The sequence below is a fragment of the Cyprinus carpio genome, chromosome B11 (assembly GCF_018340385.1).
Source record: "Cyprinus carpio isolate SPL01 chromosome B11, ASM1834038v1, whole genome shotgun sequence".
NCBI lineage: Eukaryota > Metazoa > Chordata > Actinopteri > Cypriniformes > Cyprinidae > Cyprinus > Cyprinus carpio.
In genome coordinates this window covers 20,580,015-20,597,252 of record NC_056607.1, presented here as the reverse complement: position 1 = coordinate 20,597,252, position 17,238 = coordinate 20,580,015, and the positions used below count along the sequence as shown (strand labels likewise).

At 38.0% G+C, this 17,238-nt stretch overlaps 2 protein-coding genes across 5 annotated transcripts in view; both read left to right on the top strand.

Annotated features, from left to right (window-relative positions):
• The first annotated feature begins 1,158 nt into the window (after positions 1-1,158).
• plppr3b (phospholipid phosphatase related 3b) lies at positions 1,159-10,757 on the top strand. 2 transcript variants are annotated; one of them, XM_042734496.1, is made up of 8 exons: positions 1,159-1,542; positions 4,176-4,279; positions 4,668-4,853; positions 5,316-5,445; positions 5,671-5,866; positions 6,072-6,129; positions 6,590-6,763; positions 8,304-10,757. In XM_042734496.1, exons 2-8 carry the CDS (start codon positions 4,199-4,201, stop codon positions 9,555-9,557), a joined length of 2,079 nt encoding a protein of 692 aa, XP_042590430.1. In that variant the 5' UTR covers positions 1,159-1,542; positions 4,176-4,198; the 3' UTR covers positions 9,558-10,757. The 2 variants fall into 2 exon arrangements, with proteins under 2 accessions (XP_042590430.1, XP_042590428.1); XM_042734494.1 differs by having other exon boundaries at positions 4,172-4,279.
• Positions 10,758-15,838: 5,081 nt separating this feature from the next.
• The window catches only part of palm1a (paralemmin 1a), a 29,273-nt gene continuing 27,873 nt past the window's right edge, over positions 15,839-17,238 (top strand). Inside the window, exon 1 of one of the 3 annotated variants that reach the window (XM_042734491.1) lies at positions 15,839-16,191. In XM_042734491.1, the coding sequence (XP_042590425.1) occupies positions 16,187-16,191 (5 nt within the window). In that variant the 5' untranslated portion in view covers positions 15,839-16,186. The remainder of the gene's footprint in view (positions 16,192-17,238) is intronic. The other 2 variants (XM_042734492.1, XM_042734493.1) reach the window with 2 other exon arrangements.

Genomic DNA, 17,238 nt, shown 5'->3' with positions numbered 1-17,238 from the left:
CCCGTACGCAGACCATCTGAAAGCAAAGAAAGAAAATTCATTTCAAAATCAGTGGTTACAACCAGAATGCCCCAAACTCATTAAAATCCATAAACAGGTAGCTTTTTAATATAATGACAAAATTATTTTTTTAAATCATGATAAAGATTTTTTTAATGGATTTTCGATTAATCATATTAGGTTTGGAGTCAGTAATTTTTTTTTATTTATTTATTGAAATGAATTTTATTCAGTAATGTGAGACTAAGGGCATTTATAATGTTACAAAATTTTATGTCAAATAAATGCTGTTTGAGCTTTCAGTTTATTAAATTTAATTTTAACTTTTAATTCAGTTAAAAGTTTTCACAAAACTCGTAAGCAGCACAACTGTTTTTAACGATGATAACAATAAGAATGTTTCTTCAGCAGCAAATCAGCATATTAGAATGATTTCTGAAGGATCATGTGACACTTTAGACTCGAGTGATGATGCTGAAAATTCAGCTTCGCATCACAGGAATAAATTACTTTTTAAAATGTATTACAATAGAAAGCAGTGATTTAAAATTGCAATGATATTTCACAATATTACTATTAGTATATTTACTGTATTTATTGTCAAATAAATGCAGCCTTGGTGAGCAAGAGTCAAGAGACTTGGTTCAAAAAAATCTAAAAAATATTTCTGGATCTTACCGACCCAAACTTTTGAATGTGTCTTCTATATACTTTAAACATGTATTTATAAATGGTACATTACTGATAGGTGCTACTGAGTCAAAACTGTAAATGTTATTCATTAATGATGAAAAATATCAAGCACCAAAATAGTTTGGCTTTTTATATTGAGTGTTGGTCGTTTTTAATATAATGACTTTATTATTAGCATAATAGCCTAAATATGTACATTGGATGACACATTTTAGAACATTTTTGTGTCATTTATTCCATCTTCACAATAAAAAGGAAGAAAACACATGCAATCGAAATAATTTGGTTATTTGGTAGTCCCTAACAAGGCTGGAAGGACATTTGTAAGGCTACAGGAAACAGGACATTATGATATTTTCTTTTCATCCTGCCACTGGACACAAGTTAAACCAGTTCACAGCCCCTCCACCCCACCCTGCTATCTGAACTGTTACCTGTGCAGTTCCATGTTCCCACTGCTGGAGGAGATCAGTGCAGATCGCACTCAGAAGATGCTCAGGAATGCTGATGACTGCTGAGGATGGAACGAGTTTACACTACAATGGACGCAGCTTCATACAGCATTAACTGACAAACCATTTTCATCTCTGATAGTGCGGTCTTCTCCCACTGAAGCCCTTCAGATACTGACTGCAGAAGAGCAGCTGGAACAGGAGCTCACTGAGTTGAGGGATATTGTGGTTGGCTCCAGCAGGCAAGCATATAACAGGAGCCCACGGCTGCGTGATTGCTCCGTGGAAACCGTGAACATAAAAAGGAATATGAACTGAAAGAGCCGCAGTCTAACCTCGCGGAGAAGGAATACGCTGGGAATTTACAGTCAGGGAATCGCCTGTTTTCGCAGCCAAGGTGAGATTTTCTCGGTTTTCTACCTGCGTGATGAACAGCAGCAGAATAAACAACGCACTCCCGACGCGACGCGACCAGAACGCTGCCATTGTAATTATGTGTGGGAACTAAAGCGCGCGCGGTTTCGGTCGCGTCGCGTCCAGTGGAGATGCGGCATAATTACAGTAAATAATCACTGAGATTGTCGCAGTGTCTCTGTTGTACAGCAGCGAGTCTAGTTTTACATAAACATCTCAGTCTCACTTTTTACAGCATGAGTCAAGATAATTTTGGAAAGGCAAATCTATGTAAACGTGTATGGATATTGTAATCGACTGCAGGTCATTCCGCGCACTGATGGGCAGTGATTCTATCTATCTATCTATCTATCTATCTATCTATCTATCTATCTATCTATCTATCTATCTATCTATCTATCTATCTATCTATCTATCTATCATAATACTGTAGCCTATATGAATTAATAAATAAAACATTATTAATAATTCCTATTTATTTTATATTAATTAGCTAATATAAAATGTAATATTACCATATTTACTATTTGATAAATGCAATAATGCATATATGTTAAATCATGGATATATAAAATACACATCGCATACACACATATAATAATAATAATATTTTCAGTTTCTAACACTCAAGGTGTTGCAGTGTGAATGTCAGTGTAATCAGAATTGCCAGTGTAATTGAAATAATTGCCATCTTCAGTGGCATTGCTCATGATTTGTGAACATTAGTGAGACTGATCTATCTCATTCTTATCTGATTACATTATTGATTTTTCCGGAGTCTCTTCACTTTAAGTGTATAATGGTTTCGCCTTGACTGGTTATCATGGCTTGAAATTTGTATCGACCAATGCATTGTTGCCGCAGTGGGTCAGTTTGCTTGGATTCTTGGCACAAACAAGGGTCAGAAAGTAGCTGTGTTGCACAACTCGCTGTTTAGCCCCACTTTCACAGGAAACAGATTCGTGTGAGAAACCCAGTCAAGTTTAATTAACTTTGTCCACAGTCAAAGCCTCATGCTGTGAGTATGTGCGAGCACAAACACTGTCTTTTTTGGAGCGAACTCAGCGCCTATGGATTCCTCCCTAAAAGCCACACACACACACACACACACACACACACACACACACACACACACACACACAGAGAGAGAGAGAAATCTTTTGCCTGTGAGACACATGCGGCTCTTTGAGATAAACAGAGCTCCCACTCTTGAAAACAGACTCCCTGCTAATTTCAGCAGAGCCTCGCTCACTCCCACTCGAGAGTTGGGAGAGTGTCTTCAGGACAAGTGCCTTGTTTAGTCACTGCTGATTTGGCAGAGAGCAAGAAACACTATTCTCTCAATGCCTGCTCAAACAATAGCCCGCATTAACATTTGTTCATTATGCTCTTTTGAGAATATTCTGAAAGGAGCTGTTTATTTAATATTTTTCCTCAGGCACACAGTCTGTTATCCATTTATTCAGGAGGGCCTCATTCTGTTTCAGATAAGAAAATGATCATTTGAACATTTTTGTGCAGGCCTGTTCCTGTGGATAGTATTTAACCAAATCCCACTTTTTTGCAAACATGCAGGGGTTGGACAAAATAATGTGAACACTTGGGAAATAGGTAATATTTCTTTATTAAGGATCTTCTGACCTTCTTTGAAAATATGCAACTTATGAATAGTCTCCAGTTGAGTGTCATCAATAAAAATATCTTCCAGTTGCTTCAGAGATGTTGAGGCTTCTCACTCTTCTCTCCAAAACTGTTCACAGTGGTTTGATAATATTCAAGTCAGGAAATTCGTCTGGAAAGAATAAATGTTGAAGTTCATCTTGGTGCTCTTTCATGAATGTTGGGTTTGTGAAGTTCTCAGCATGTTTTAAACAAAAATGCTATTTCAGTTTTTCTACTTCAAAGTTTCACATTTAATTCAATGTGTTATTGTCTTTTTTTTTTAAATATTTTATAATAATTGACTAATATTTTATAAGAATATGTTGTTTAAACATATATTTAGCCATGTTGGTCCATATCTTTAATTTGTATATTAACATAAAATAAAAATGTTAGTAGATATACACATTTAAGAAGCTACAGTCGACTAAGTATTTCTCAGAAAACAGACCAAAAATATTGATGACATCATCTTGCACTCGTGGTTCCCTAGTAAAAAAGTAATGTATTTAAAATACATTTATTTCATACTAAGCAGCCTATAGTTCAAATCTATTAACATATTTACTGACATGTAGCTGGAGACTTATTGGTATAAAAATTATTATTAAACTTTAATTGGAGTACTACTTATGCACAATGCACATTTCTTAATATTAAGCCCAACATATGTTTTAATGTTACCATTGATGAGGATTGTATGATCTTTAAATGCAAGATATTTAAAGTGCATCTAAAGTATCCTTGCAATAGTTTCACTTTAGCACAGTATATCTTTATTTGGACTTCCACACAATTAAAGTGCATTAAGTACAAAATTAGTTGTTTCAATTTAGCATTAAGTACAACAGTTTAGTATGCTACAAGTACAACTGCTGGGTATTTTTAGTAAGAAGAAAACACACTCGTCAAGTCTTTTCATGGGGTTTTTAAAATGATCTTATGTGTAGACAGAATACCTTCAGAAGACCAGCACCATGATGACTGCACGTGAAAAAATCAGGAAGAAACCGCCCAAAGACAGTCTGACGCTGTTACCATGCTTCTATTTCGTAGAGGTACGTGCCATCATTTATTACCAGTTTAATACTTCAGTAGAGCAATTAATGTCTCAGGTAATTACATTACACACTCTAAACAACTGGGCTTCCTCAATTTCTTTGAAGACATAATTGAAAATGCATAATAGCAGTCAGTTTGAGTGTGCTACTGTGTTTACCTTCCACCACATTGTCAGCCCTGGAGTACAGAACTCTGTGTTGACATTTAACAACAGCCATCTGCCACAGTTGCTCCACAGTAACTAAACTGTGCTCTGGTGTTGATATGTTTGAGTATGATCAATATTTAATATCTATTTGCACTTGAGAAAGACATGCAATTTACTTTTAAAACTGATAAAGACTTTCGCATTATGCACACACTCTCCTTCCTCTGAGAAAATAGCTACCCATTGTGGCGTCCTCCATGGTTTCACTCTACTTCCTGGAACTGACGGATGTGCTCCAGCCGGCGCAGGTGGGATTCCGCTGCCATGACCGCTCACTCAGCATGCCGTACGTGGACAGCGGCGATGAGCTCATCCCTCTGCTCATGCTCCTGAGTCTGGCGTTCGCCGGCCCCGCTGCCTCTGTGAGATGAAAGCATTGCATTTACATCTTTGTAACCTATATAGTCATTTACTCACCCTCATGTCATTTCAAACCTGTATGAGTTTCTTTGTTCTGTTGAACTCAATTGAATTTATTTTGAAGAATGTTTGTAACCAAAGAGTTGATGGTTCCCATTGACTTTCATAGTTTTTCCCATCCTGTAAAAGTCTATGGCTACTGTCAAATGTTTGGTTACCAACATTCTTCAAAATATCTGAGGGTGAGTAAATGATGCCTTCTCTTTAAAGTCAGTTATAGTAAAAAAAATTTTTTTTTTAGCTTTTATCAAATGTAATAACTTCTCCACGGAAAACATAAAACTTCATAAAAAAAAACATATTTAATCATCCTCTAATTACATTAACACATACCAAAGTTTACACATAAAAAAGTTTACACATAAAAAAAATTATTATTTTATTAACAATCTTATTGTGTTCAGATCATGATTGGTGAAGGTCTGCTGTATTGTATGCAGTCCAAACTGAAGGTCCGTCCAGGGATTGAAGGAAGCATAAATGCTGGTGGATGTAATTTTAACTCTTTCCTGCGGAGAACCGTTCGTTTTGTCGGTGTGTAACTCTTTTCATTGAAAGGCAATTTTATATCAGAATGTTTGAAGCTAAAGTATGAAAGTGCTTAATGTTTTTATAACAATAAATTCTAGTTGTCATTTTCACTGAGCAGGAGTGATGCAGATGAACATTATGCAACATGAGTCAGACACAGAGTGTTGCATGAAACTGATGAAATGAGTCATCGATGTTTCATTCCTCATGATCTGTCTCTCCTTCTAGGGGTTCATGTGTTCGGTCTTTGTGCAACAGCACTGGTTACGGATGTCATCCAGTTGGCCACTGGCTACCACACACCATTCTTTCTCACAGTGTGCAAACCCAATTATACTGTCCCAGGTGTGTCCTGTGACAAGAACCCTTACATCACCAAAGACATTTGCTCTGGCCAGGATCAGCATGCTATTCTGTCTGCCAGGTAACTTAATAACATCTGATTTTGTGATTAACTGTGATCAACTTCAACTTTGTACAATCATAATTTTCTTTCTCCCTCTTGTGGTTTTCTTCCTGTAGAGCACTTCTTACTCACTCCTTCTTTTAAACCTATAAACGTGTGACATTAACTTCTGCTGCATATCTGGTCTAGACTTACTCTAGATGTTTGCTTTCCTTTGTGACAGGAAAACCTTCCCTTCCCAGCATGCAACCCTCTCTTCCTTTGCTGCTGTTTATATTTCAGTAAGTCTCTTCGACACCGTCTCAATGCGTATTCACTAAATGTTTATATATAAACCTAATAGGCTACTGCGGTAAACTCCTCTATGATAGAAATCAATAGTGTTTAGAACAGTTTAAACTGATTGTACTGTAGATAGAAATAATGAACAACCAATATAAGAGATGTGCATGTCATATGCATTGACACAAGTAATAGATTTCAACACGGATCATATTATAAAGAAAGGTGTGATTTAATATGCTCCTATTCGTTCTGTTCGCTAGATTAGAGAAAGTCTAATTATAGGCAAGTGCTTCACATGTCTAGCTATTTGGCAGGAACCACTTCAAGCGACAGACGTGGAGATAAGTTGTTGCTGCTTCCCACCTTGCGCTTGTCAGACTGTCTGAAGCTGCAAGGCAGTATGTTATTAATTTGCACATGACAGCTGGAGACTTCTGCTGCTCTCTGCTCTTCTAGATGTACTTCAACTCAACAATCTCTGATAGCACCAAGCTGCTCAAACCCGTTCTGGTGTTTGCCTTTGCTATTGCGGCTGCATTGACGGGTCTCACTCAGATCACCCAGTACCGCAGTCACCCGATCGATGTTTACGTTGGGTTCTGTATTGGTGCTGGTATTGCAGCGTACTTGGTGAGTTATTGGTTTCCTAATATGTTTTTGCAGATGTGGTGTAGCGTCCCTGTTAAAATAAAAAAAACAACAACAACATATTCTGGTTAGGTATGTTTTGAAGCATGGTAGCTGGTTTGAGCTGGTTTAATCTGGTCCTGAGCTGGTTATAAGCTGGTTATGAGCTGGTTTAAACTGGTCATGTCCTGGTCCTAAACTGGTCCTAAGGACCAGAAGCTAGTTGCTCAGGACCAGCTTAAACCAGCTTGTGACCAACTAAGGATCAGCGCAAACCAGCTTACAATGCTTCAAATCATACCTAACCATCATATACTGTTTTTTTTTTTCAACAGGGGTATTTGATAAACCATCCTCCATCCTCATCTTGCTATTGAGCTCAATGTATTTTACCCAAGTAGATGTTCCTGCGTCAAAGTCCATGTTGGTTCTGAAGCAACATTATAACCAACAAGTATATTTTAGGGTTTGGGCAAAGCCTGTCTGGGAATAGGGGCTTAAACAACATCCAGCAAACTCTTCTGTCAGGATTAGGGCTATGGCAGTTTACATTTATACATTTGGCAGAAACTTCAATCCTAAATAAAATTGCAGAAACGTACATTCAAGATATACATTTTACCATGTCATGCATTGCCTGGAAACTGGTTCCATGACTGCTAGTGCAATATTGCACTGTTTAAGCTACAGTAAAATTGTAATTTTGTTTTACAACCAACAACACTGATGTAGGAACACATCCCACATGGCAAAATCACATTTTCCTGTAGCTCAGGGTTTTCACATCGTTTCTGGAGCTTCCTCAGCACTACACATTTTGGATGTTACCTTTTGCTGTGCCTCATTTCAAAGTCTACGTCCTCCAGAGGTTGCATTTGTTGGCCAAATATGTCTCATTTCAGAAAAGTAATCATTACATTCCAGAGTAAGAAAGAAATTACAGCAATTCACACCTCACAAAGAATTAAAGACAGCTTTATAATGGTTTGTTGAAACGAGCATACTCAGTGTATGCAGACAACAAATGCAACATTTGTTTTGAATCATGGCAGCTGGTTTGAGCTGGTTTAAGCAGGTCCTTAGTTGGTCATGAGCTGGTTTAAGCTGTGCCTGAGCTGGTTGTAAGTTGGTTATGACAACTAAAACCATCCCAAAAAACATTCCATGACCAGAAACAAACATAACAAGAACATCCTAAACCAGCTCAACCCAGCTGCCATGCTTCAAAACCTTCCTAACCAGCATATGCTGGTTTTTTCAACAGGGCCGGAGAATGCAGCTTTCTTAATTAGACACTAATCAAGGTGTTCAGGACTACTAAAAATTAAATCCAGGTGTGTTAAAGCAGGGTTGGAACTTTCTGCAAGAACATATTCACAAGAAATGACAAAGCCACATTTGATTCCCAGGGAACACAGAAGAGGGATATAAAATACAAATGCCCCTGAAAGCAAAATAAGTGTCTTTAGATCAATACTTTTACCACACAAGTGTCTTAAGAATATATTAAAAATGTATTTCTTAAAACTCTAAATCATTCCAGGCTTTCCATGCTGTTGCCAACTTTAAATCTCCAGAGGACACCATTATCCCGCAGCCTCCTCCTCTGCAGAAGGATGCTTTGAGAGCTCTGGCCCAGAGAGGCCATGACTCTGTCTATAATAAAGGCCATGCCTCTGAGAGCAATGAGGAAATAACATCACCAGCATGTCTAGATGGGCTGAACCGGCCTGTACAGCGGGAGAAAACCTCGTTGGGAAGCTTAAAGAGAGCCAGCGTCGACGTGGAGCTACTGGCGCCTCGCAGCCCAATGGGTAAGGAAACGATGGTAACCTTCAGCAACACATTACCCCGTGCTACAGCTCCAGAGGAGCCAACGAGGCGTCTGGTGACAGTACCTGTTCCAGTACCACTGGACCCCATGCGGTCACATCAATTAGTGTCTGAATGGAAGCAAAAGTCAATGGAGATGCGAGGTGGCAGCTTGCCTGACGAGGACACCAGCGATCAGGGCTCAGACGGCGGCAACGACACAACCACAGAGGAGGATAGCGCCCACTCTTCAGTCTATTCATCTGTTCAACCATCAGCCAAACCGGCTAACCCACCTGCAGGGGCAAGGGTAGTGATGCCCCCTCGCCCCCCAGCACAGCCCTCGGTCCCTCCGCCTGTGTCCCCTAAAAGTGCCAGCACTCGGGCCAAATGGCTGTCCATCACAGAGAAAAGTGGTGCTAATATTCCAGTTCATAAGGCAGGAAATCAGCCTCGGATCATGCAGGTCATTGCCATGTCAAAGCAACAGGGACTCCTGTCTGGATCGGCCAAATCCTCAGAGACCTCGTCCTCTTCTGGTACCTCATCCATCACGGGCACAGAATCATCGCCTAATCGTTCAGAACGTGACAACGGTTCAGGCATCATCACGGTTGATGCCCACGCCCCCCACCACCCCGTAGTCCGTATGACCTCCAACCCCAATAACCCCTGGGAGTGGAGAGGATCTTCTGACGGAAACATGGCTGAGTCGTACGAGCTTAAAAACCTCAACCGCGACTGTTCCCGCAGTTACCGCAACAAGAGGAGCAGTTCTCCTTGTTCCTCCACCAGTGAGGCTGACCACGGGCCGCCCCAGCCACCGCTTCCCCCTCAACTCCCCCCCATGGGTCACACCTCAGAGAGTCGCAGTCTGCGCCGCAAGACCCCTCTAGTTCTATTGGATAGAGAGGGCAATCTGAACCACATGGAACAGGACAACTACTACAAAAAGTTACAAAGTGGCAGGCATTTCAAAGAGTGACGATGTGCTAATATATATGAGCACAACTACACTTTTTGGCCATTTGGTTTTATTTACTTGATTTGATTCCATAAGGAATATCAGAATAACCGGATCCACAGTCAGTAGAGCTTTCAGGAGATGCTGCTTCTGACGACTTAAGAGCACAATGGTTTTTGCCCTCTGAGGGCAAACCAAACTACATTATCAAAATTTCCATCAGATGTATTGTATTTACATAATCTTATCAATATTATCAGAGTGTAAAATACGGTTTAGGATTATTTTTATTGCTGCTTCTTTTGTTCCTACTTATTTAAATGTGTGACTGAGATGTCAAGTTGAATTTATGTGTTTACGCACGATTGTTTAGTGTATGTTGTAGTGATACAATAATAGAAAATATTTGACTGCCTTGTAACGCTCACAGTGAAAACCAATTTAAAGTGTTTTGTTGGCTCTTTATGAATGATTATTTCTTTGCAAAAGGTTAGTGTCCATTCATCGTCCATTCATAAAATCTGACTGCAATTGCTGATAAACTGTTTTGGACATTCTGCAAATCTACTGAAGACACCCTGTGAAATATGGTGGAAGCACTTTGAATAAGCACTTATAAATCACTTCATCTCTTTATGTGTTAACAAGTGAGGTGAACTGGATTGTCTGTGAGGTATTCCAAAGGAATATTAGACTACTCTGGACTCCTTAAGGAAAGTGTTTTCTCATAATCCATCACATACCTTATAGTGGAACAGCAATTGGACAACAGGTCCGTGTGAAGAATTTACTGCAGGTCCCACATTTTATGTATCATAACGAGAAAGAGTTTCCTAAAAGAAACAACTTTTTTTTGTGTGTAAATCACAAAAAGAATTTCTACAAACACTCTGGGATTTATCTGTAATAGTTAGAGGTCTCCTTGTCATGCTGTTTCCCAGAGGTTCTCCTCTAAATGAACTTGATGCATGTTATGTGAGTGTCGTCAAGGTGGAAGTGAAGCCTTGTCAGTGAAGAATTCCAATCTGTTATAATGTACATGTGCAGCTGTCACTGCAGGTTGAAGACTGTGTGCGTCAGCTCTCTCTTCACGGTGCTCTGAGCTGCTCCTGGATCTCTGTAGATGGTTGTCCGTAATGGATGCTTCGTGCTGTTGATGCAGTTTCCAAAAAAAAAAAAAAAAAAAAGACAACATAAATGACAACAATAAACAAGCTGCTGTAAATTACAATGACCCTTAATTGTAATTTGTAACACACTGCAAACATTACCCCTCCCATTTTTGTACTGAAATATTTTCTGTTCTTCTTTCATTTCTAAAGTGTAAATCTGGTTGCTTACAGTATGCTAGTGGTGGAGGTGTAGAACCAATCAGTAGACATTTGAGAGTGATGTACAGTACATGACAGTTAAGCAAAATAACCTAACAAGTGTAATATACCAAACCTGCATTTAACAAGATATTTTTTTTTATTTTTTTTAAAGATTGCTTAAAGGTGCATGCGTTGTTTGTGTTTGTCATTATTTGGCATTTGATTGTTACACTAAGCAAACTCCCAGAAGGACAATGACTCTGGAGCCAGTAATTACTCCAGAGAAATTAGCCAAAAATATAAAGCAATAAAATACTGTTGGTCTGCAAACTCCTGGGCTTTTAAGTTTGATTCAAAAATGGCATGCTTGCATTTGGGAACTGATTTTTTAACAGCTTGATTTCTCATTAAAACTGGATTTTTTTTTTATCTATCCACCAAAGATTAATACTAGCCCAGAGCATTTCACAGTCTTGCTGAGGTCATACTTTAAATTCTTATTAAATGCAGATTAGACTGGCAGTGCAAGCATTCCTACATATTTAGAATAAAAATCAATCATACACATGAAGTATCAAGCAACCAACAAAAAATAAACAGGAAGAAAAAGAAAAAAAAAATGTTTTTTTTTTTTTTTTTTTTTTTTTTTTTACTACTGCAAAGCACACCATCTGTGACAAAGTGTTGCTACTTACAGTAGATGAACAGAAAACAGCGATTTCTGAGTAGAATGATTGCATTGATTTTACTAAGAAATAAAAATTATGAAGCACACAAGGCATCTATGATGCCTCGACAGCATCCCACACCTGGGGTTTAATTATACTGTTGCCATGTAGTGCAGAGATGCACAAAGCATGTTCTGTCTCCTCTAGAGGCATCGACAATTAGCTTGCTGTCAATCCAAATGAATGTCAGACAATTCAAGATACTACATTTTAAAGATCTTTCAGTATTGCACTGCAACATCTCAAAGAGATTGCAGATGTAGTCTGCTAAATGAATAAATGTTCAGATCATTAGGCACACTATGCAGGCTTACAGCTATATTTAGTAATGTTTCAAGCCTTTTTGAATCATGCTGTGACCTCTCAAAAAACCAGCGGTGCATTTGGGCCTGTCTTGGTATCATGAAATCCACCTGGCACCAGTATAAGCTTCTTCCACCTAGTCAACTCTGACGCCTACATACGCTCTCCAAACATGAGCAGTGCCCACGCCATACGCTGCAACTATCATGAAGTCTGCAAAAGCACAAACAGAGCTCTGGCTGTTGCTATGGTGACTGGGTTGAGCAGTGGGGGCCTCCAGTGCAGAGCAATTTATCATTTTAATAAGAACTATATGTGTGTTTCAAGGTGTGGGTCTGGACTCACAGTCATAGACATACAATTCATTTGATTACACTGAATGCTTTTGAAAGATGAGAGGTTGAAATGGATTTAGAGCTCTGACAAGGTTTCCTTCATTTTCAGCTGAGCTGTTAGAGGTTTATTGTATGATATCTGATGTAATCTTTTTACAAAAGATGAGAAAAGTCTCTGGAATAATATCACATAGAAATGTTTTTAAACTGAAAGCTGTCACTTTGCATTATTCATTTAATATTCTTAATTTGAAAGATGAGAGATGGGTTTTTTTTATTCTTAATTTGAAAGATGAGAGATGAGAAATATTTCTTCTTGCTACTAAATTCTTATTAAATGAGTTTGGGATTTTTAGTCCAAAAATACTTCTCATTTATGAGTCTCATGTTATTCTGTGCTCCATCTATTGGCAAGAGCCTGTCCTCCAGATATTCGAAATAGAAAGACAAAATAGTATACCCAAAGAATTTAATCATCCACATACACACCAAAATACACTTTCCTCATATTTCATATATTCATTCAAAATTAATACGAAAGAATGCATCGAGTCGTCTGAAGATAGTGGGTGATGACTTTCGCTCATCCCCTCCTGGTATTCAGTTTATTCATCCTGATTACATTCAAGTTGATTAAATTTTCAAGAGCGTTAATGAAGACAGCAGCCGTTTGATCTCCAGGTGCTTCGACTGCTCATGGTGTTAAAGCTTTTATTTTACATTGGCTCTTGCACCAACTCAGGTGGCCAAATGTCACACTTTTAGCAGTGCTTCATGGAGAGGACCATTTCTGCAATGCTGCTAAGGTGACAAATAGGTAGTGGACTTTAACTGGTCATGATGAACTGTAGTGGTTCTTAACTGATAAGTGTTCAAAAGGGGTCACATGACCATTAAACTAGTTTGGGGTGTTTTTTGAACAGAATGAATACTTTTATTCTGCAAAGTTGAATTAAATTGATCAGAAGTAACATAAAAAAAAAACTTTTACAAAATAATGTGATTCTATTTCAAATAAATTAATTTTCTAATCATCAAAGAATCCTGAAAAAAAATCCACAAAAATATTAAGCAGAACAACTGCGCTGCAGCAGTTTTATTTCTATAGTAGGAAATATCAGTTTACATTTCCAAACATTCCTTTTTGCTATTAACTACAATAATACAGTGAGATTTAATGACATATATAAATGACACACACACACACACACACACACACACACACACACACATATATATATATATATATCCTTATATATAAGCATCCTTACATATAAATTGAATTAAGCTTTTACAAAAACCAATAAATATAGTTATATATTTTGGATTCAAAACTGTGAATTTTGACGAGTGTGCACTTTGCAGCACATGATATTTTACCTACAAGTATATTAAACTTAATTAGCAAATATGTATTTTAAATTAATTTTTAATATATTCTTAATATCTGTCTTGCGGTCCAAAGCTCCCATTACAATTAAAATCTTTAAGCTTGTATGTGTAGAATGGATGAATGTAGATTCACTACAGTCCTCTATATGTGATAATCACTAGACAGTGTCTTATGTAAGCATGTAATGTTAAATTTCACACTAGCCATGTTTTACAGACCTAATGAATAACAAATAATACTATAAATCTGACTTTTCTTTTCACATTGTTGGTGTGACAGACAGCATCATGCTGAAATCAAAACCTACGCCACACACACACACAAACACACACACACACACACACACACACACACACACACACACACACACACACACACACACACACACACACACACACATACACAACACACCTCCCACACACACACACACACACACACACACACACACAGCCATTTCAGCCCCCTCTCCTCCTGACAAATTTAGACTCAGCAAAATCAGGAAGGATGATGATTTGAGAAAAATCCCTTATTCCACACTCAAACTGATTGTTTTGTGTTATTAGCGCACTCAAATGAAATGATCTGCCTCATGAGTGATCATTTAACCATGACCACAGAGGCCAAGAAACCACCCAGATGGCATTACACACCCGCCTCCTCCACCCCACTGTTTCCCTCTGCCTCCATTCCTTCCTTTGTGTCTTCCCCGTCTCGGAGCGAGAGGGAGAGAGAGTTACGCTGCACTCCGAGAGAGCTGGCAGCCCTCCAATCCCCTGCGACGGCAACATTTCCATTGATCACAGCAAATGGAGACACGTCAAGTTACCACGGCAACTGGCAGGCCAGTGAGGCGGCTCCGTGTGCGTGAGGACTGGCTGCAGGAGCATCAGGGTGGAGCTGTGTGGGCTGGAATCCTTCAAGAAGAGAAGAAAAGCCATTATCTTACTGCTTCGAACATAAAAGTGAGATTCAGAGTGCTTATGCATTTGAATATTTCTGATAGGAAGTCATGGAAGTCATACAGATAAAGCTTTACTGCAGTCTCTGAACACGTTTCAGAAAGCCAAGTTGGTGAGGAGTACAAAATCATGCTCAGCATAATAAATTCAGCTTTCTATAATAGAGTCCTATATGGCAATGTATGTAGAGCAAGAGCTGGTCATGTACTCCATCTACAGGCTGCCTACCCCCCACACAACATGACTGGCATGATATAATCTCCAAGCAACATATAACTCATAAAGACTAATTCTCCTCAATGCACACCATAACTTGCATAAAATAATCACTGCAATTTTAGAAAAACCAAAAATGACATAAAAACATTTTTTTCATAAAAACAATTTTTAAATTTATTATTCAGTTATTTATTTATTTATGCTTAATTTAAAAATAGGAGCAATAAAATATTAAAAATAAATAATAAAAATAATATACTATATATAATAATATAATAATAATAAAAAACTTTTTTGAGCTGCATAACATCTTTCTCTCTGTATATAGATAACATATTATTACATGTAAATATTTAGATATATCCCCTAAATTTATTTGTGCATAAATATTTGTGCACATTTCCATTTGTGCAAGGAGTACATAAATTATTAATTATGAGCAGTTCTGTACATGCACACATACGCAAGGAATGTTATTACCTCTTCTTAATTAAAGGGTTGAAAAGTTAATGTGTCATTTAATCATTTCGCAGCAGAAGTGCATTAGATTATGTTACAGATAACAAATAGCTAATATAATTTTATAACAAAGCCCATTTGGGAGCAGTGCTATTTTAGTATCACTGAGACAGTTTTTCTTAATATTTTCTGCTATCATTATCATTTCTCTTAAAGTTACAGTAACTCTGTGTGTTTTTGTTTAAAATGCATTTATTTTTTGTCACTTTAAAGTACGCTTCTATAATTTTCATCAATTTTTATTTCAGTTTGTTGTAGTTATTTTAGCACATCAAGTTAAATGAAATAAAAATGAGAAATGTTGCCTTAAAAACTAGCTGAAATCAGTCTAAATTAATAAATAAAAAAATATATATTATTTGATTTACTTTATTTATTTAATCAATGAAAATATTTTATATATGTTTTAGTTAACTATTATAACCCTGGTTGTGAATGATTTGCATCATGATGTCAACACACATTTACATAGACTTGTAGTATCTTCTACGTCCATGAGGGGGTGACAAATCTCCCCTTAATTATCAGATTGGGTTAAATATCCTTTAATATAAAAACATCATTAGATGCGCATACACACAAAACTCAGATCTCTGAGAAACCGGACACTCTCAGAGAGTTGATGAAGAGATGCTACATTGTGAATATGTTTAGAGCTCGTTGACAGGGACGTGGACTGTATTTTCCGGGTGGCGCTGGTGTGATAGAGAGAGGCAGATTCAGGGGAGGGACAGCAGCAGCAGCAGCAGCAGCAGCTCCCGGTCTCACTGCTCACACACAGGGAGAGGCTGACACTGATGTTGCTGCGCCTCTGAGAAGAAAAATAACACTTCAACCGGGACAATTCAAGTGAAATTTGAGGGAAACCGCATTGGGACACTATGGAGTGAGTATAGCAACTGTTTTTCATTTAGTGGGCAGGCCAGTGCGCCCCTGGCCCTCATAATGAGTGAACGGAGCCACACCTGCAAAACATCTCAAGCTCCGCTCTTCTCTTGCAATTCTTTTACAGAGAGTGCGATGCCTACCTATAGCACCTTTAATCGGTGTTTTTAAAGCAAGGCTGTGTTTTTCATTTAAAAATGTATTTGTTAAAACGCATATCGTTTTATTGCTATATTTTGGCGTGGTGTAATGTGTTCGGTACAGCGGATAACGGTGTGACATCCAGCGTTGAGCAGCATCCAGCACACATGCGCTATGTATGCAACCCTGTGCTGACAGAAATAGGTTTCTCCTTCATGGCTTTGACACTCAGTGCAGTTGTTTACATGCCTAATTTAGAAACATCTTGTCTCTTTTTCTTTGAGGTAGGCTACTTAGTTACAAAATATGCTATTCATCTAATATGCGTGTCTGTGTACAGTTTGTCGCGTGCTGGATTTAACCACGAATGCGATTTGAAAATAGACAGTCGGTAGTGCTGATATTGAGCACTACAGCACGCCTACAAACATGTAGCTAATAATATCAAGTGACTTACGGATAAGACAGAAGACCGGGTTTTTTTATTTATTTATTTATTTATTTATTTATTTATTTATTTATTTATTTATTTTGTATGTTTCATCTACCACTAAAATTGACAGAAAAAAACCCAAAACAGTAGCTTTGCGTCTGTTCTATGGAGGCAGTCAGCACAACATAAAATCTGGATCTGGAACACTGCATAAGAATGGAATAGTCTTCCCTTCTGCTGAACGCTTCGCTTTGTTGGAAATCCATTCTGGGTTTTGTATTAACTGCTCCGTTCATAATAGTGAGCGAAACCCGTGTCATCCGTTTCCGGTTATTTTATCAATACAAAACAATTCCTTATGCTGCAAGATAGGCTACTGCGAACTGGTATTTACTATAGATTTAATTAAATTTACTATCGTTATCATAAACGGTAATGGTAAAGTCATAAAATGGTTTGTAGCGCAAATAGTTT